We start from the raw sequence: 22,054 nt of genomic DNA, 5'->3' as shown, positions 1-22,054 counted from the left end.
TAAAATCTATTTGAAAACAAAAGACATATCAGTGCATCTGTATATGCTGTCTCTATATAAACATCTGTATACTTATTTGTACATAATCTGTTCATAACTATTCCCACCTGTTATCCCCCCACTCTGTGTATAATCTGCTCCTGTTGCACTTACTGCTCTTGCACTTCTGATTAGATGCAAACTGTATTTTACTATCCCGTATTTATACATGTGTATTTATACAATACAGTTGAATCCTAATATCATTAGATACATAAAAACAACGTCTTATAAAAACAAAACGCTAGTGACTCTATCAATGTTATTATTGATGGACTGAATTTACAAGTTTTGCTGTTTTCCTGTTGGATTATTATTGTTATCAGCATGAAAGACACATAAGTGCGTCGGTGGCCAAGGCGTGCCTGTTCTCTCCTCAGTCTCTCTCCTCTCAAAGATCAGAACAAAATCAGTGTTAGCTTAGAGTAGGTTAATTAGATAAGTATAATTCAAGTCATTTGATTATTATGTGATTATTATTATTACTTGGTTTGTTGTTTGCTTTGCTCCTGCTAAATTGCTTTACTAAAACAATCTTCAGAAAGTCTAAATTGTGGACATTCCCTTTTTAAAAATCTGAGTATTAGCCTTTGAATAAACAGTATCACCTTGGAGCTTAGTTTTCCAAGCCACTAAATTGAATCCACCAAGTCCACCTATGTAGAAGGGAGCTTCTGCAACAGTGTGGCTGGTGAAATACTGGGCCTGCAAAGCTATTCATGACCACTGGGTTTTTATCAGAGTAGGCAGGGTAGACATCTGGAGGATAGAGGCAGTTAGAACTGGGGGAGTCCCCTCACCCAGCAGCTCCATCTAACTTCTTCAAAGACTACTGGGTACCGGTAATACTCACAGGAGCAAACATTAGGATTTCTTAAACAAAGAGCCGATTCAGATTTCCAGTATTGGGGTGCTGGCTCTACAGATTAACAACGCTTTTCAAAGCTTTTAATCAGCTCAGAAACACAGGCCTACATCATAATTTTAAAAAGTAAATTTTACTTTAAAATAAAAGCACATCTGAAATTAAGGGAGCACTGTGTGACATGGTTCACTGTATATATCTACAGGATGATTAAAAGTGAATTATGTATTAGCAAAAAAGCTGTTTACATGTTGTACATTTAGCCAACGATGTTTTTTCATTGATATGTTGATATTAAAGTGCAGGTGGGGTATCTGTCCACCTTCTCTGTTTTAAAATGTAATAGATGCCCTTATCTGTTTAACGTGGAGAAGGGCATCTATACAAGTAGTTGTATGTTGAAATGCAGGGTTAAAGTGGACATGAAACTCCACATGTGTGAAGACTATTTGAAGCGTGGAGCCCTGCTCTCAAAAACTGGATTTAGGGAATAAGTGCTTAAAGTTAGAATTTTTAGAATATGTTTAGCACCATCTTGTGCCAGTACTAAGCATGACAATTACCCCAGCCTACGCAGCAGCAGAGCAGCCCACCAGACCCCCGACCGGGCCAGCCTGCAGCCCCAGAGAGGCGAAGGGGGGTGGGGGGCATGATGCCAATGACCGTTTGCCAGACAACAGCTGGTGTCAGCTCAACCCCTCCCAAGAACCCTCAATGTCTACGGAGTGCAGGAGTAGAGTGCAAATGGCCAGAAGCAGCAGGTAGTGGCTGAATCTGTGATGATGTCGTGAAGCAATACAGAGGGTATACTGGCGCCTACAGCGAGCAGGAGAGTGCGGTTCAACTGTGGTATAGGCACAAATAAGAAAAGCACAAACAATCAAACATATTTAAAAAAAACTGTGGTACAGGAAAGAGGAACTTCAAATAACACAGGAACATGATCAGAGAACACTGCATCACAAGTTGAGAAAAGAACATAAATGAAGATCAAGTGTGTGTCCGCCCTTATGTGTGGAATGAGACACAAGGTTAAAAGTGTCCGTGATGTTTACAAAGTCCTTTGCCACTGGCTCATTAATAGAACGTGAACATTAAAATCCCTAACAATGAGGACACCATCATATAAAGCATAATGTCAGTCAAGAAACCATAAAAGTCAGCCCATCCATCCATCCATCCATCCATCCATCCATCCATCCATCCATCCATCCATCCATCCATCCATCAATAAACACAGACAAACAGGCACACACAGACACAAACATGCATTGCCACCCTCATGCACACATATGCAAATACTCAGCACGCACCCAACATGGAGACAAACAGAAGTGAACACTGTACACACACCAACATTCTCATACTCTATGTAAAGTCCCCCCTCCCTGGACCCAGCAACCCCGCCGACCCTGGTAGGCACTCCCGTTCCCTGGAATCCACCAAGGGCAACAGCCTGCCCTTGGACCAGGGGTACTGCCAAGCCCCACAGACGCTGGGGCCAAGTGCCACACACCAACCCGGACCCATGCCCCCAAGGCCCAGCCAGAGCCCCAGCCTGGAGGTGGAGCACACACAGAACCCCAAGCCTGCCCCAGACCCACCTAGGTGCAGCTAGACTACTAGCCTGGTACCTATGTCTGCCAGCACAGGCCAGCCTCCATCCTCCTGCACACAGCCAACAGAAAAACACCACCCAAGAGCACATAAACCACAATAATGAAGGCAGGACAAGACCACAACCACGCGTCGACCTTTGCCTTCGGTCGCACAGACTTCCCCGTACAGGCACCAACTCCACTGGGTAGTCGCCATTTCAGCCACCATTCGGGCCAGCTCCTCGCCTTGCCGGCCTGGTCGTGGGTCTGCCGTGCCCCCCATCCTGGGTTTCGACATCCCTTTAAACATGCACAAGGTGAGCCTCTCTAAATTAAATGAAATGGGCTTAGAAGAAAATCATCTATTTGATGGTAAGTCCCTCTCTCTAAAAAGGATTGATCCAATCCACTCCAAAGCCACAAAAATCCTTATTTTTGCACAGATTTGACCTTTTAAAGGCATGTGGTCTAAACTTTTGATCAGGACTGTACTGTAACACTGTTGCACAATTTTTGCACGCAGGAACATATTTTCAAGAGTCCCCCAATGATGTCTTGAATACTTTGTCATAAGTTGAAAAATGCAACAGCGCTGTTTTCACAAACGCAGTTCGACTTCTCAAACACTTTCTGACCAAGAGGCACTGAACAATGAGGGCCACATTTAAGGCTCTCAAGTAACACTAGTCTCAGTATCACTGCCTGTCAGCTCCACACTATGGCTGATGTCCTCAAACAACAAGCTCTCAGGAAGGAACAATGCAGCAAAGGTAGGGCTAAATCCGGCATCCTTTCCCTTTTACTTTGGCTGCTGTATATAAACTATGTAGAGCTGCATGGAGCGGCACTATGTCCAACTGTCACATCATACATGACAATTTTTCATTTTAACAGCTTCTTAGACACGCCTGATAGAATACCTGGATGCAGGTCTGCACATTTCACATTTCTGACTTTATATCATCTGTTATATTTTATCTGTATCATATTGAATATCTTTCTGTGTCAGAATGTGTAACTGTTATTCTGTTTTATAGAAAACTAACATAACAGAGCAACATCAGTGCAAATTACAAAATGTAAATTCTTGTCTGCATTTTTCTTCATGATCTGGCATCGTTAGGCAAGAAGCATTTCTTTACTTTCTACATTTTGTAGTTTTGTAAGTGCGATAGATGATCATTTTTACATTTAATCTCTGTCAAGTAACCATTTCTTATCTGCACTGGGGTGAAGCATTTACATATACACCTACTCAATGACAACATCAATTATGCATTTCTACTTTAGCTATCAGTTTCCACACTACTGTTTCTCTGTCTGCTATCGACTCACATTTCAAGTCTCGCTTTTCATGATACTGAATCAGTCATCCCCATTCCCTGTGCCCTATAAGTTGCTATTTGGTATGCAACAGCAGCTGTGACTTCAGTCTAGGTTCACGCGTACTACTCTTTATCGTGATTTGCATGCACCAAGAATCACCTAAACTGCCCTTCTGTCTCTCATCTCTGCTGTAACATCAACCCAACACATACGACTCATGTGCTTACCTTGTCAAATCGGAAAAAGAGACAAAATAAAATGTACCAAAATAAAGCGATCAGTTTGCTTTCATCTCAAACATAGCTGTCATAACCTCTGGTCTTTCACTGATGGGAGACCAGTGTACAAAGCAGGCTGCTGCCAGCTCTGCTTTGCGTGGTTGTTGAATCTGCATATAAGAACATCATATATCCGAGATGAGTAACTTAAATTTGTCATCTAAACATAATTTAGTCTTGTAATTGTCATATATATGCGTTTTCTCTGGAAGCTCCGCCCCCTGGACAGCAGCTCAGTTCACCATTGTTTGGAAACTTTATTGTGGTCTGGAGATCTACACTTTACAGGTAAATACAAATTTAAAGCTAAAATACCAATGAGAAAGAGCGTAGACCCTTTATATATAAGTAACATTTGGCGGTAACATTTTTTTTACTAGTATGTTGGCTGGCCAGGAGCAACGTAAGGCACCGGTTAGCTAATGTTAACCATTGTCAATTGGTGTGAGAATCAAATCAGAAATATTCAAATATAATGTGAGTTAAGATTATTTACATTTTTAAAGCTAAATTAACAGACCATTATAAACTTTTATCAGTGTCTGGTGTTACCAGCAACAATTACAAAATTATTATTATTAATGTAGCTGCTCCTTTGAAAGTATGTCAGCAGTAACAATATCCACACACAGCCTTGGGCACGATAAACATGCAGAACTGCAGAAACTACAGGGTGGGCCACTTATATGGATACACCGTAATAACATGGGAATGGTTGGTGATATTAAAGTCCTGTTTGTGGCACATTAGTATATGTGAGGGGGCAAACTCCTCAAGATGGGCGGTGACCATGGTGGCCATTTAGAAGTCGGCCATCTTGGATGCAACTTTTGTTTCTTCAATAGGAAGAGGGCCATGTGACACATCAAACTTGTTGGTAATGTCACAAGAAAAACAATGGCGTGCTTGGTTTCAACGTAACTTTATTCTTTCATGAGTTATTTACAAGTTTCTGACCACTTATAAAATGTGTCCAATGTGCTGCCCATTGTGTTGGATTGTCAATGCAACCCTCTTCTCCCACTCTTCACACACTGATAGCAACACCGCAGGAGAAATGCCAGCACAGGCATCCAGTATCCGTAGCTCCAGGTGCTGCACATCTCGTATCTTCACACCGTAGACAATTGCCTTCAGATGACCCCAAAGATAAAAGTCTAAGGGGGTCAGATCGGGAGACCTTGGAGGCCATTCAACTGGCCCACGACGACCAATCCACTTTCCAGGAAACTGTTCATCTAGGAATGCTCGGACCTGGCACCCATAATGTGGTGGTGCACCATCTTGCTGTAAAAACTCAGGGAACGTGCCAGCTTCAGTGCATAAAGAGGGAAACACATCATCATGTATGTCTGTGAAGGTTCTCAGTCATCCAGGTCATCGTAGTCAAAGGAGCTTGCAAAGCCATCATCATGTAGCAATTTCAAATATCCAGTGGCCTTGAGTTTTCCATTGATGAAGAATGGACCCACTATCGTTGTACCCCATATACCACACCAAACCATCACTTTTGTTGTACCAACAGTCTTGGAGGGATCCATCCAATGTGGGAACTGAGGGTCCTGTTCCAATTTTTGTTTTGCCCATTCTGCAAATTCTGTGCGCCGATCTGGGTCATCCTCGTTGAGATGCTGCAGTAGCTGGAGTTTGTAAGGGTGCCATTTGTGAGTAGCTAATATCCGCCCAAGGGATGTTCGACTAATGCCACTCTCCAGTGACATGTGGCGAGTGCTACGCTGTGGGCTCTTGCTGAATGAAGCTAGGACAGCCACTGATGTTTCTTCATTAGTGACAGTTTTCTTGCGTCCACATTTTGGCAAATCCAACACTGAACCAGTTTCACGAAACTTAGCAAGCAGTTTGCTAACTGTAGCATGGGAGATGGGTGGTCTCGTAGGGTGTCTTGCATTGAAATCTGCTGCAATGACCCGGTTACTGCGTTCACCAGATATCAACACAATTTCGATCCGCTCCTCACTTGTTAACCTCTCCGACATGTCAATGGCTGTGAACAAAGAGAAACTTGTAAATAACTCATGAAAGAATAAAGTTACGTTGAAACCAAGCACACCATTGTTTTTCTTGTGACATTACCAATAAGTCTGATGTGTCACATGGCCCTCTTCCTGTTGAAGAAACAAAAGTTGTATCCAAGATGGCCGACTTCTAAATGGCCACCATGGTCACCACCCATCTTGAGGAGTTTGCCCCCTCACATATACTAATGTGCCACAAACAGGACTTTAATATCACCAACCATTCCCATGTTATTACGGTGTATCCATATAAATGGCCCACCCTGTAGTTTCTGCGGTCAGGGGAATCTACACAGACCCCAGATGTAGTGTAACAGTTATCCAAATGTTGTGTATCCTGTTTGCAAGCACTGAAAATATACTAAATCAAATTAAATGAAAGCTTGCTCCATGCTAGCTGCATGTTCACCATAGACAAGACTGGGCATACTCCAGTTTGTGGGACAACCAACAGCACGCACAGCATTTAGAAAACTGCTCACTTCTTGCTGGACCTACATCTTCCACCGTTTATACACAATGACAGTGACTGACAATGACTGACTAGTTACAGTAAACTGTCAGTGCAATAGCTGCTGCTGTTATTCGGCGTATTGAACACTTACCTTGTAGCTCTGGATACTCTCCTGAGCTGAAGGTTACTTTTGAGGTACTATGGCAGCTTGGTCTTGGGCCGCGTCCCACTTTACTACTTTGCTATGAGACAGTTTAGTAACTTTCCTGTTGTAGCTTTTCTTGCTCGAGAGCAGCAGGTTTTCTCAGTGCTGTGTTGTATTACAGTTCAAAAAAAGAGTGTCACATGCTTACAGTGTTAAGTGTAAGTCCAGTTTTGTAATTCTGCAATACTGAGAAAATACAGATAACTGGTTAAAGACACATGTTTTTGTTCATTGCCTTGCTGTTTTTAAAGTGTTTAGAATTAATATCTCAGAGATATTTATTTAAACCAAATGATGTACAAAATGTATTTATCATCTGCAGATGTGAGCCTGTAGACCAACTGATATTTATCTGTAATTTGAGATTAGCAAGACAAATACATATATATAATAATTATTAAAATTAAGTCATTATATTGGTTTAACATAAGATAACTAAATACACTGAACATAAAAAGGTTAAACATAAACAAACATTTTGTGTTATATTTACATGCAATAACTGTAAATGACTGAAAAACATAATAAATATCATATAAAAATCATGTTCATTTAGCATGTAAAAGAGTTGTGCAGCTATAAATCAGAACATTAATGTTGACTAACCAAAACTTATTGTGTGCAACTGATGTACATATTATTTTTTCTTGTTAATCCAACAGTTTACTTTTTGAAGCGTATAGCTTTCATTTTCTGAGTGAATCAAATATGTTCTAGTTGTTCATCGTTGTTATGTACATGCACACCAAAATATTATGGATACTTGTAGCTGATAACTAGGTGTGAATACTGTCTTTTTGTTTGATGTGACCTTAACTTCTGTGATGAATTTAGGCTACATTTTGTAGATGTTACAAGTTAGGTAAAGGCAGACTGACTTTGTACTCAGTGTTTAGCCATATAGTCATTGTTTGTGTGACTTTTCACTTGCAGTTGATCAGCTGTGTTACCTTCAGTATTGTTTTGCACTGAATAATTTGAATTGATTATTTTATACAATATTTTTATTTGAGATTATCTGTTACTAATTTTAAGTAATTAATACTGTCTAAGTCTAAATATTACTCATATACAATATTATCAGTCACATGCTTCTGTGTTTTGTAGTTCTTTGTGTGCCTAATGTCCAGTGTAACACATGTTCATTGTAATTACAAAGTAGCTCTAACAATACAAAGAGCTTTAATATATAAATATCCCAACAAAGGACACAAGGTGCCCCTCAAACAAATTAACAACTATTTTCTCTTCTTAGAGGATGTGCAGATATTAATTTATTGAAAAGTTTCAAAAAGAAGAGAAGCTGTGCTTTACAGGGATCTTTGGTGTATTATGGTAGCACACAGTGTTCACAAGCTACTGCTGTCTGAAAAAAGAAAAGTCAACACAGCCTAGGTTTTACCATGTGCGCTTCATACTAACGTAACTCCTCGACCATTTGGACTAGAGAGACACTTCAAACGGTTACTGAAAGACGAGAAGACAAGCTTTACGAAACTTTATGGTGCATCATTAGAAAGCGCATGCAATAACAGTGCAATCACAAGTAAGAATTGATGACGCACGGAGCAGAGAGGCGGGTGTGGAGAAGTGGCAACGCACCAAAAAACTGATTTATAAAACTGAGTAGGCTCAAAAACGTTTTTGTACATATTTAGTGTAGTTCACATTTAAAGTTGATGTTGTGTTGCATTTTGTTCCTGTTTCCACTTAACTATAAATCTGAAAAAACAGAGTCCGTTTGTTGTTGTTTTTCGAATTTAAACTGTGTTTCCATCATAACAATACAATAATATAAAATGAGGCCAGATATTGAAAGCTGAGTTTATTCTGAAAAAAGGGGACAAACGCATTTGTTTATAATATGATTTCTGGTCTTTTTCCAGCCAAAATTACCATATAAGTCCAGGTGGCTTAAATGATGCTTGGTCGATAAAGGATTGTACAACTATTGCAGTGTATACTTGTGCTTTTAGGCAGATGTACAGAGAGATGTACAGGCATGAATGATTTCTTGTTTCATCTAGCCAGCATAAGTGGGAGGGCGAGCTGGAGTGGGACAAAAAATTGGCCCGGGTACTTTGACTCAAGACCAGCCCACCAGGTATTATCAGAAAAGCCATAAACCAACGCTGTTGCAACAGTGATGTACACTGCCTTGTTGGTATATAAGTATGATTTCTATACATTTTACATCAGATGACCACTTTGGTTGTAAGATTCAGATAATTATTTACCAAAAGCTAGAGATTTTAAACCACCAACTCTCTCCAGCCATGTTGATGAATTACCTTTATTGGGTGAAAATGTTCATTTCCAGTGAAATGACACAGTCAGACTATGCTTACAGGATGTGATGTTATAACACTAATGTGTAATTTATTTGTTCAAGACGTATTTCTTTGTTATGGTAAAGAACATTAAAATCATGATGAACAACACGAGTGGCGATTTCTCTAAACTTGTGTATATAATTTGGCATTTCTTATTGTAGGTCAAAAATAAATACATAATATAATTCTATTTAGTTTAAAGGTTTATTTGCAAGACACAAAAACAGGCAAAATTAAAAGTTACAAATGTGCTGTGCATGAAACGAATTCAAACGTGGTGACAGAGCCAGGTGCAGATGTGTGTCACAAGTTAATCTGGCTGTAGGCTATGGTACTCAGCCACAGGTGGTGGTAATTGACTCGACTCCATTTGAGTGCACACAAAGTAAACTGCACACTTTAGCTGTGAAGTGAAAACACTGAAATCGCAGTAATAACACGTACGAGGGGAATAATAACGAAGACTAGATTCTCCTGATCGTTACTCTTGCTGTCCTGTGAACAGCATCGGCGTGGTGTTAATTGTTTGCTGTTCTCACAATCGCCTCCTGCCTGGGAATATCACCAGGTAAACTTCCGACATTTTTAAACATTTTGTTGTTCAACAGCAACAAGACTGTCGGACTGTGTTTGAGGAAACCTCACAAATGTCACAGATGAAATATCTGTTTGCGTGTGCAGAGCGAGTTTAGATATTTGCATCTGTCATTCCTTTGAGCTACTCCTTTAACATTTTTTCTTTTGTTTTGTTTTTTTAATTATCATTTCTGTGTCAGATAATGGAGTCAAATCTGGCGCCTGTGTAGAGCACTCAAAACCCATGAAGGCTTCCAGGGCTCACGATGCACTCCACAAGGAACTGCTCCTGGCACATAAGAAGTAGGTACCATATGAAAACCAAATATTTTCTAACATTTGAATGAAGTCTAATGCGGTCTGTTCATCATTTTTTATCACACACAAATGTGACTTGTAGTCTAAATTACTGCGAGTGGTCAGTAAGACTAGAAAAGTGCTACACCACACTATAGGTGGGAGTACATTACATTGCAAGTCTTCACCTGTTCTTCAAGGGTCACCTGAGGGCGAGTCTGTTTTTACAGGCAACTTCTTTCAACATGTTGCACATACAGTGGGGCAAAAAAGTATTTAGTCAGCCACCGATTGTGCAAGTTCCCCCACTTAAAATGATGACAGAGGTCAGTAATTTGCACCAGAGGTACACTTCAACTGTGAGAGACAGAATGTGAAAAAAAAATCCATGAATTCACATGGTAGGATTTGTAAAGAATTTATTCGTAAATTAGGGTGGAAAATAAGTATTTGGTCACCTCAAACATGGAAAATCTCTGGCTCTCACAGACCTGTAACGTCTTCTGTAAGACGCTTTTCTGTCCCCCACTCGTTACCTGTATGAATGGCACCTGTTTGAACTCATCATCTGTATAAAAGACACCCGTCCACAGCCTCAAACAGTCAGACTCCAAACTCCGCCATGGCCAAGACCAAAGAGCTTTCGAAGGACACCAGGAAAAGTATTGTAGACCTGCACCAGACTGGGAAGAGTGAATCTACAATAGGCAAGCAGCTTGGTGTGAAAAAATCAACTGTGGGAGCAATCATCAGAAAATGGAAGACATACAAGACCACTGATAATCTCCCTCGATCTGGGGCTCCACGCAAGATCTCATCCCGTGGGGTCAAAATGATCATGAGAACGGTGAGCAAAGATCCCAGAACCACACGGGGGGACCTGGTGAATGACCTGCAGAGAGCTGGGACCAAAGTAACAAAGGTCACCATCAGTAACACACTACAACGGCAGGGAATCAAATCCCGCAGTGCCAGACGTGTTCCGCTGCTGAAGCCAGTGCATGTCCAGGCCCGTCTGAAGTTTGCCAGAGAGCACATGGATGATACAGCAGAGGATTGGGAGAATGTCATGTGGTCAGATGAAACCAAAGTAGAACTTTTGGGTATAAACTCAACTCGTCGTGTTTGGAGGAAGAAGAATACTGAGTTGCATCCCAAGAACACCATACCTACTGTGAAGCATGGGGGTGGAAACATCATCCTATGGGGCTGTTTTTCTGCCAAGGGGACAGGACGACTGATCCGTGTTAAGGACAGAATGAATGGGGCCATGTATCGTGAGATTTTGAGCCAAAACCTCCTTCCATCAGTGAGAACTTTGAAGATGAAACGAGGCTGGGTCTTCCAACATGACAATGATCCAAAACACACCGCCCGGGCAACAAAGGAGTGGCTCCGTAAGAAGCATTTGAAAGTCCTGGAGTGGCCTAGCCAGTCTCCAGACCTCAACCCCATAGAAAATCTGTGGCGGGAGTTGAAAGTCCGTGTTGCTCGGCGACAGCCCCAAAACATCACTGCTCTCGAGAAGATCTGCATGGAGGAATGGGCCAAAATACCAGCTACTGTGTGTGCAAACCTGGTAAAGACCTATAGTAAACGTTTGACCTCTGTTATTGCCAACAAAGGTTATGTTACAAAGTATTGAGTTGTATTTTTGTTATTGACCAAATACTTATTTTCCACCCTGATTTACGAATAAATTCTTTACAAATCCTACCATGTGGATTCATGGATTTTTTTTTTCACATTCTGTCTCTCACAGTTGAAGTGTACCTCTGGTGCAAATTACTGACCTCTGTCATCATTTTAGGTGGGGGAACTTGCACAATCGGTGGCTGACTAAATACTTTTTTGCCCCACTGTATCTTTACAATCATCTGTTCGGGACATTTTTCCACTGATATCTACCATTACCCATGTGATAGTTCATGATTTCTTTGTTAAATAAACTAAATGAGCAAGCTAAGCTTTGTCTGTACAGTCTCTGTTCTTTGTTGTCAATTTTGAGCCAACTTTGTAACACATGTGGGCTCGTTCATAGCTTTGAATGCTTTTTGGAAGCACCAAGTAAAAGTTAATTCTCCAGAGAGAGGGGTTTTGTATGTTGTCAACACATGTAAGTTAGTTCTAGCTTTTTATTTTAGATTCTCGACTTAGTGAGTCCCACTATTGTTGATTTAAATGGGGGGACCGTTTTTCCAGCAGGTTTCAGAGATTGTGTTCTGGGTAACTGTACGTGTTTGTTGTCTTAGTTTGTCTTAGTGTTGTCTTAGTAAGGGTTTATTGCTGGTTAAAGGTGGTCACAAGAAAATGCCAGCTGTAGAACCCTGGTCTTCTGAGCAGGAAGCTAATGAAGTTCACATTTGCATTGATTTTTGTTAGCTTTTGTTATTTTTATCTGTTGTCACATAAACCCCAGTGATCCTGTTTTATTTGCAGCCATACAAGGTTATCTTGGTTTCGTCAAGCTAAAAAATGCTTTCCAGAACAGAGCAGGCTCTTTTAGATTGGTGTCCATAGATGGACAGTGATACATCTGTCTCAATAGTGTTCTTGACCTGGCAAGTTGTTGTGATGAAGTTTGTCTTAACCAAGAAAGAATTCATCCACCTTTTGTCTTGTGTAGTGTTTTGACAGTTTAAGGGGTTAGTAGGCCACTGCAATAATTCTAGTGTCAGATTTTTCATTTGAAAAATTTTCTGACACTCCGCGGGCACCTTCGTTCTATTTAGCATCTTAGAGCACTGGATTTCGGTTGAAACCCACAGCGGGTAAGGAGCTTTCTTGTCTTGACCAAGGACCAAGATGGCGGCGCGTGAACACGAGGCTCAGTGTCTCTCCAGAATCTGCTATTTAGCGTTTTTTTAATCTACTTTTAACCGGATTATTCATCCAGAATTGCTGTGCGTTGCTGACCTACAGCAGACAAGAGCTTCTGGACATCTGGACTCATAACTCCAACAGTTTTATCGCCGATCTCCGACTCATCCCAGAGATCTCCAGAACACCAGAGGCTGCCCACTCTCCCCGGCCGGGCGGAAGTGCACGCAGACGGCGCCGAGAACGTAAACAAAGGCGAGGTAGGCGCGGAGGGCTATGGGCTAAGGGCTAAGCTAAAGCTAACAACAGTATTTTCCTCGCCAATGTCCGTTCTCTGGCAAACAAAATGGATGAGATATGGCTCTCCATCACTAACAACAGACGGATTATGGACTCAAATGTCATGTTTTTCACTGAAACATGGTTGAACAACAGCTGCCCGGACAATGCTATCGAGTTAGCAGGACGCCACACACACCGAGCCGACAGGCTAGCAGATGACTCCGGCAAGACCAGAGGTGGAGGTTTGTGCATTTATATTAACAATGCTTGGTGCATGAACTCCACTACTATTGAGAGTCACTGCTCACCTAATGCGGAGTCTCCTGCCACACCAGAGGAGACAAGACTTTAGACCGTGTTTATTCCAACCTGGCTGGAGCCTACAAAGCAACACCCCTCCCCCACATTGGACAATCGGACCATGTCTCCCTGTTCCTCACACCTCGGTATTCACCACTCATCTAACGTGTGAAACCTGCTGTGAGGACAATTAAAGTGTGGCCAGAGGGGACAGACGCAGTGCTCCAGGACAGATTTAAAAACACAGACTGGAATACGTTCACTCACACAGACCTGGACCAGTACGCCTCATCTGTACTGGAGTACATCTCCAAAACCACAGACAGTGTCACCACCCAGAAACGTATCACCATGTACCCCAACCAGAAGCCTTGGATGAACCGGGATGTTCATCTCCTCCTGAAGGCCCGCAACACCGCCTTTAGGTCAGGAGATGCACACGCCTACAGTACAGCCAGGGCTAATCTAAAGAAGGGCATCAAAAAAGCCAAACACCATTACAAAAAGAAGGTAGAAGAACACTTCTCCAACTCCAACCCCCGACGCATGTGGCAAGGACTCCAGACCATTACAGACTACAGGACCACCAAACCCTCCCCCGCATCCTCCGATGTCTCCTTCCTCAACAAGCTCAACAACTTTTATGCTCGTTTTGAGCGAGGGAACCCCACAATCACAACCAAAGCAGACGTGACGCCAGACCACCAACCTCTGACTCTCTCCCCCACCGATGTAGGAGCGGTGCTGAGCAGGATCAATGTCCAAAAGGCGGCAGGTCCTGATGGCATCCCCGGGTGTGTTCTCAGAGCGTGTTCTGGGGAGCTTGCAGGAGTGCTCACAGACATATTCAACCTGTCCTTGGCCCACGCTGTGGTACCGGCCTGCTTCAAATCCACCTCCATCGTCCCGATACCCAAAAACTCCAACCCATCTTGCCTCAATGATTACCGCCCAGTAGCACTCACCCCCATCATCACTAAGTGATGAAGCACACTTCAAATCCTGTCTCCCCCCCACCCTGAACCCCCACCAATTCGCATACCGCCAGAACAGGAGCACAGAGGATGCAGTCTCCATCGCACTGCACTCTGTCCTCTCACACCTGGACAACAACAACGCCTACGCCAGAATGCTGTTTATAGACTTCAGTTCAGCATTCAATACAATCCACCCCTCACAACTCATCAGGAAACTGACAGACCTGGGCATCAGTTCCCTCATCTGCAAATGGTCACTGGACTTCCTGACCAACCGCCCCCAACATGTCCGGCTGGATAACCACTGCTCATCTACAATCACAATGAACACCGGTGTACCACAAGGCTGTGTGATGAGCCCTTTCCTCTACTCCCTCTTCACCCATGACTGCAGGCCTGCCGATGGTTCCAACACCATCATTAAGTTTGCAGATGACACCACAGTGATTGGCCTCATCAGTGACAACGATGAGGCCGCCTACAGGGAGGAGGTGGATCGTCTGGCTGAGTGGTGCGACAGAAACAACCTGCTGCTTAACACCGAGAAGACCAAGGAGCTCATCGTGGACTACAGGAGGAATGCTGACCCACATCCACCCATCCACATTAAGGGGACGGCTGTGGAGCGTGTGAGCAGCTTCAAGTTCCTGGGAGTCCACATCTCCGAGGATCTCATCTGGACGACCAACTGCTCCAAGCTGGTCAAGAAGGCTCACCAGTGCCTCTTCTTCTTGAGGACTCTGAGGAAGAACCACCTGTCCTCAGACATCCTGGTGAACTTCTATCATTGCACCATCGAGAGCATCCTGACCAAATGTATAACAGTCTGGTACGGGAACTGCTCTGCCTCGGACCGGAAGGCGTTGCAGAGGGTCGTGAAAACTGCCTAGCGCATCGCCGGAGCACCACTTCCTGCCATAAAAGACATCTACAGGAAGCAGTGTCTGAAAAGGGCTGGGAAAATCATCAAAGACCCCAGTCACCCATCACATGGACTCTTCACCCTCCTGCCCTCTGGGAGGCGCCACAGGAGCCTCCGGACTAAGACCACCAGGTACCGGAACAGCTTCTTCCCCACAGCTGTCAGACTCCTGAACTCTGCCTCCTGACATCTGACCCACGTTAACACATGGACTGAACATACACACACCCACAATGGACAACTGTACCCTCAAACACACAATAATAACATGGACTGAACCACCATTCACAACCACTAGCACTTTATATAGCCTCTGTAGGAATTATATCTCACTTATCTTAACTGCACTACTGTATAGCTCTGTGTAAATAATCATTCTGTACATACGATAATTTTTAATCCTACAACTGTTTATAACCTGCATAGTTCCCATTTCTGTATAGCTGTATATCTCAGATTTCTGTATATTTTTTTATTTCATATTCTGTATAGTTTTTCATAGTTATATCCTGTTCATAGCCTGTACAGCTTGTACTCACTACAGCCTGGACATACTGTACTTAAAGTTATAGCATATTCATAACATACCTTCATACTGTGTATTATAACATACCATAATAGACATATTTCTGTAATATACTTACATATCTACATTATTGCTAATATATATTATAATATATCTATATCATGGCTAAAGCACTTCTGGATGGATGCAAACTGCATTTCGTTGCCTTGTACCTGTGACATGTGCAATGACAATAAAGTTGAATTCTATTCTACTCTAATTCTATTGATGTCAGTGGCTTTTATTTCCTCCTTTCACCAGCTTATTGTCCTTATTGTCCTGTGTTGACTGCCGGGATCTTGTTCCAGAGGTGTGGACTTGAGTCATATGACTGAAAAGAAAAAAGTCTTGTGACTTGTCTTGGACTTTTACACCGATGGCTTGCAACTTGAACTGAACTTGAAACTGTTTACTTGAAAAGCCTTTAGATTTGGAGTAAAATAAAGATAATAAAGTTTATGTCATGGTCTGCGACCCAGTGAGTTGAATTGTTTATTATTTACTTGCCACATTATTGCTGTCGGTGTTTTGGTTTTCTTCCCTTTGCCCCTCATGTTTCTCTGTGCTCCCTCTGTTCTGTGTCTTGCTATCCCTGCCTGTGTGTTCCCTTGTTTCCAGTGTAGTCAGGTCACTGTGTAAAGCCCGTCTCTCTGAGTCTGTGTCTTTGCATGTGTGTTGAGTTTCCTATTTTATCCTGTTGAAGATGGTGGACATCTTGTAACCTTTTGAAGAAACAACATATTTGACACAAGGTAAGAACAAAGTCGCAATTAGTGCTGTCCATCCATACTGTTCCTCAATCACCACCTTAAAAAACTTAAGCCTCAAGTCAATTTCCTGAATGGCCTGGTAAGGAGTTTCCAAGCATCTTTGAACAAAAGATTTCTTGGAATCATTATCAGTGTGCGAATGGCTAGAGCAGCCTCCTCAGATCGAGTGTACCTCAAAGCAGCTGCTTTGGATCCAAAACAATGACGTGGTCCCACCTCTGTCTTGTTCTTCCCACTCAGCTGACATCTCAGGATTTGCCTTACTGTCTGTAGATATTTTGTGGTTGCTGCTTTCCTAGTGGCAGCTTCACGGTTCCCATTTGGCTGTGGGGACACAGGTCTTAAGGAGACAGGACTCACCCCATCTGGTCCAGTAGACTTGCCTGAGTGGAGTCTTCTCATTTGTCTCTGAACCTGGTCTTGAGTGAAAAAGATAGGTGGGGTGATAGAGGGGCGTCAGGACTTTTACAGGAGGCAACGGTGCAATGTGGAGAGGGAGGGAGGGAGAGAGAGTGGTATGGCTGTGGATGTAGCTGACTACAGGTAAGGCTGTTGGGGGGTGAGCATTCACTGCAGTGTCGAATCTGTTGAAAAACACATTCAATTCATTAACTCTGTCCTGGATGACTCAGCCCCAGCCTCTGCTGCTGAATTGCTGCATCTGTTGTTTTCTTTAGCCAGTAGATGTGGATCATCGCAGGGGCTGATACTGTCAATCTCCCCCTGCTTGGGACACCTACTTGAATATCTGCCACTGCGATGGATACTCAATCCTGTTTATGGAGGTTACTATAGTCTGCTTTTAGCTCCACTAGCCACTAAGCACTGGTGCAATATGTTGTGTCATTCTGCCATATGCTCTTCTGATATTGCTCGGTCTCAGTTGGGCTGTATACACTGATAGTATACCTTGGATGTCTCAGTGGAGAGTAGCTGGCAGCGCTTCAGGACTACTTCGTGCGCACAGACGGGAGCATGTTTAAAGAAGCAGCCACACGAAACGGCCTCCTGGACCTGGACAAGTTCACTGAATCTGTGACCTGCTACATCAGTAAGTGCACAGAGGATGTAATGGTCTCCAAAAACACACCACGAGAACCAACGAGAAGCCCTGGTTCACTGCAGCAGTACGTGCATGTCTGAGAGAGAGAGATGCTGCTTTCCGGTCTGGAGATAAACCGGCTCTCAGAACAGCCAGAGCCCACCTCTCTCGCGCCATCCGACATGCAAAGCGTGTGCATGCACAAAAGATCCAGAGCCACGTCCACAACACAAAAGACTCACGCAGTTTATGGCAGGGCATTCAGGCCATCACACAGTACAAGCCTGGACCAAGCAGCTGCATCAGTAAGGCCTCCTGGATTGTGCTTGACCCCTCACACTCCTCACATGGACTCTTTTCTCTCCTTCCATTTGGCAGACGCTACCGCAGCATCGGGGCCTGATCCTCCAGACTACGGAATAGCTTTTTCCCACAAGCCATCAGACTCCTGAACTCACTACCAGGCCCCCATCTCCCCCCACAACACACCCCCACACAAACTGTTAACAGACTCTTTTGCACTTTACACACCACTCCCTCTGTAAGATGGTAAATGGTAAATGGCCTGTATTTGTATAGCGCTTTTACTAGTCCCTAAGGACCCCAAAGCGCTTCACACTACATCCACCCATTCACACACTGGTGATGGCAGCTACATTGTAGCCACAGCCACCCTGGGGCGCACTGACAGAGGCGGAGCTGCCGGACACTGGCACCACCGCCACATGCTGCTTTATAGACAAATGTTTTACTCCAGGTTTACAAGCTGGTGACTTTAAACCACTCCAAACTCTAAATTGTAACTTCTCTTGATCCCCTAAGACTTAAGTGTATATTTGTTTTTCGTACTCCTTTTTATATCTATTTATTAGCCCTTTTCCACTGATGTAACCGGAGCCCTGTCGTCTTGCTTCTCTGTATGCTGCACTGGATATAGCAGAGATGACAGGATGAAGTTTACTCTGACTTTGACTTTCCTGAATTCTGTCTCCATTGTATACCTCTTCATGATCCTAGCCAGGGATATGAGTCTTTACTTGGCAGTGCTCTACAGCTCCAATAGCTAGCTTTGGAATTTCTCCCCATGTTGCCTTGATCTTGGCATCGCATATCCGTCTCCATGGAGGGTCCTCCTCATTGTGGGTCCTTGTAACCAAGCATTCCAGTGGTTTTAGATAAGTTATTTGGTTGCAGTGATGGTTGCAGTAGAGATTGTCTGTGCTGCATATACATCTGTAGTTGGTACTGATAGGTTTGTAACTTGAACCCATCCGCTGGAACGTTGAAGACAATATAATTACACAGCAAAGCAAGACACAAGGCACCAAAGTTCTCTGGTTTACTCATGCATGAGGGAGACCTGCCTAGAGCCAAGTGTCGTCCCACCACTTGACCTCCACCAGACTCTCAGCCAGGCTCCCCATAGCACTCCTTTTATTGTGGTTACATGAATATGCATAGGGTCATTAACATATAGCATCTCACATAGGTATACATGTGAACAAAGAATACTGTGTGTGTGTGTGTGTGTGTGTGTGTGTGTGTGTGTGTGTGTGTGTGTGTGTGTGTGTGTGTGTGTGTGTGTGTGTGTGTGGTACTGCTGATCAAAGGGTCATACATCCTTGGTCAGGAAGAGGGTAGCCTCACCCTAGATAACACGGTGAGGAAGTCCTGCAGCTCATCTAAACAAAAAGCACTTAGACTAGAACAGATGCAACTACGTTAATCCTACCATAAAACAATAAGAGAAGGTACGACCTCTCTCGTGCTCCAAGGATGTGGGTGTGCATTCTAGTGTGGAATACACACCAAGCCTTTGCAGCCTGTTAAAGATCACAGTCCTATCACTACACAATTGATTATACACCTCTAAGCATATATGGTTAAATATTTCTAAGCATAAATGACAATCAACAATACAAAACCTAACAGGTACTTCACATAGTCTTGGTAAATCAGTCAGTAGGGTCTGATTTTACCAGTAGGCCTTTACCTGACATCATGGCTCCCCCTTGCTGTAGCTTTCGAGTTTTACCTCATCAATCTTCAGTTGTGATAACAGTTGCTTCCTGATGCTGGAACACTGAGCTACTAGTTGCTTCTTTGTTAGTCTAGATTTTAGGTGTTGAAGATTCCTTAGGTCCCACCTCCTCTTGATGTAACACCTTCCGCTGGTAGGTGTGGTAGCATTTCAACAGCCCCGTATTCTCATCTTAACTGCAGTTTTTCTCTGCTTCCTTTATGGATAAAGGGGTTTGGCTCTGAGCAGCAGATCAGAACTTCAGCAGGTGCTTGAGAGGAGGAAAAGGGAACAGAGTTACCAGGATGAGGAACAACATAGTAGGACTCCTCTGGAGAAAGTCCTACTCAGACGTCAGCAGAAACAGCATGAGGTAGTAAACTTAAAGTGTTGCACCAGCTTTAGCTACTTTTAGTAAGTTCCTTCATTTAATCGGATCATCCATTATAAACAGTGTCTAGTAGGGTTCAAGACCATTTCCTCCAAGACTACTGTAGGGTATTTATCTTACAATATAAACCACCCTGAGGTTACTGCTGTTGTGATTTGGTACTATATAAAACATAATTGTACTAAGGAAGGACTGTAGATAAAATGAGTGGATTTCAGATATCATGAAGAACATTATTAACACAGAACGCAAACGGACTGAACTCAGTTAAAGCACTTCTTACTCAATGCGTTTAATATTTGCATACATTCACGCAGAATGTATTTCATAAACAATAAACATATTATGTCATAAAAAGGACCTTTTTATGACATGAAAAAGTTACTTTTTCTCTGTCATTTATTTTCAATAATAAGTTCTATGTGCTTCTCTTTGTCTCTTAGAGAGAGAGAAAACAAGATGAGGAGGTACGAGAGGAATCCCAGCTGATGGAGTTTGTTCGAGTCCGACAGAACTTAAGAAAGATCCACACCATGGTCCAGGAGAAGAATGCAAACTCTTGAACTGTTATTGAAAAATATGAAAAGATTTATTGTTTCATTTCACTTTATTCAATGTCTGATGTCCTTTACATGTAAAAACACTGGTTGTTGAAATACAGAAAGGAAAAAAAAATTAATACAAAATTGTTACACATTTTTGTTATACTTTACATGTGCTATATTATATACTTTTTAAAAAGAAGATATTCATAAATGTAAATAGGAACTGTTCTTTAACTTGTGCTGTTTAGTTATATTGAAGTCTTGTTATAAATTACTGCTACGTTTATGTTTTAATAATACCAGATGTTTTTGCAAACAGTTGCACATAAAATCCTGAACACTGCAGGACAATTAGCATGTTTTGTTGTGAAGTGGAAAAAAATACAAATCAAAATGTAAAATTCACAAAATTTGGCCAATAACTCTTGTTAGTGATGGAACGGACTGTGCTGAGGCTTCGGGGTATGTGTCAAGAAATCCAGTATTAGGAATAAAATGATTAAATAAAGCTGTTTTTATACACATTGCTATGTGCTCATTAAAGAGGGAATTGGATTATCGTGATTGTGCAGAGGGTTTTGCAACATGCTTACACATTATACCGTTTAAAAGTCAGGATGATATTTCTGGGCCAAGGGATCAGGGTTCAGAATATCCTGAACTTAGATAATAGATAGAATCAGTAGGATAATATTAATCAAGGTTAGGCAGGGAGGAGTTTTCTGTTATATTCCAGGAGAAGAGCAGATACGAGACAAGGCCAGATGTGAACAGAGAGAGAAGATTCGCAGGGAGACGGCAGGACCGCCACTTTGCTTCCCAGAAGAAGACAGTCATAACAATACTTGTTTGTTCTTGTTTTATAAAACTGTACAGCCCGCTCTGATGGTCATCCTCTGTGTGAGACAGACGGCTGATTTCACTCTGAGGTCCAGCGCTGTAAACTTGTAATTTCAAGTGCTGAAGCAAATTAAATATTTTAAACGACAGAAGTTCTCCTGTACTTCCTTAAGAAAAAACAAAACATGTCACCAGAAAGTCTTTTATGAAGATTCTTCGTCATGAGGCTTGCTTCATTAGGGTGAGTGATGTCACCGATGACATCTGAAGCCTTGCTGGTTCAGAAAGTGGTTGGAGTGTTTGTGTAATTGATGATCATATATTAAGTAGATTGGATCCATGCAAAATTTTCATGTTAGTGTTCAAGCTTGTTTTCATGGAAAAAGAAGTGTCTCCCCCTATATGGCATCACTTTGTCCTGATTTCTCCTAATAAAATATTACACATAATGTGCAATGTGTTACTGCGACTACAATATTCACAAGTCGGATTTTTTTCATCATTCTAAGGTGAAGTATTTGTTGTGTGCCAAGCACCTGACCTATGGGTATCATCTAGAAAGCGGTGCATTAA

The 22,054-nt window shown here is 42.5% G+C and overlaps 1 protein-coding gene across 1 annotated transcript; it reads left to right on the top strand.

Annotated features, from left to right (window-relative positions):
- The first annotated feature begins 3,220 nt into the window (after window positions 1–3,220).
- On the top strand, window positions 3,221–20,659 carry LOC113017935 (protein FAM107A). The gene is made up of 4 exons (XM_026161032.1): window positions 3,221–3,272; window positions 9,911–10,013; window positions 19,937–20,078; window positions 20,540–20,659. The coding sequence occupies exons 1-4, from the start codon at window positions 3,221–3,223 to the stop codon at window positions 20,657–20,659; spliced, it is 417 nt and encodes a 138-aa protein (XP_026016817.1).
- The last annotated feature ends 1,395 nt before the right edge of the window (window positions 20,660–22,054 follow it).

The sequence above is a fragment of the Astatotilapia calliptera genome, chromosome 3, assembly GCF_900246225.1.
Source record: "Astatotilapia calliptera chromosome 3, fAstCal1.2, whole genome shotgun sequence".
Taxonomy (NCBI): Eukaryota; Metazoa; Chordata; class Actinopteri; order Cichliformes; family Cichlidae; genus Astatotilapia; species Astatotilapia calliptera.
Note: the sequence above shows the minus strand (reverse complement) of the source record. Positions and strands in the feature narration are given on the sequence as shown.

What these genes read in the sequence shown, in the direction of transcription:
- LOC113017935 (XM_026161032.1), top strand. Translation starts at nt 3,221, where the DNA reads ATGGCTGATGTCCTCAAACAACAAGCTCTCAGGAAGGAACAATGCAGC. An exon ending in GAAGGAACAATGCAGCAAAG is followed by an intron (nt 3,273 to 9,910) that starts GTAGGGCTAAAT and finishes TTTCTGTGTCAG; the next exon opens with ATAATGGAGTCAAATCTGGC. An exon ending in CTGCTCCTGGCACATAAGAA is followed by an intron (nt 10,014 to 19,936) that starts GTAGGTACCATA and finishes TTATGGATAAAG; the next exon opens with GGGTTTGGCTCTGAGCAGCA.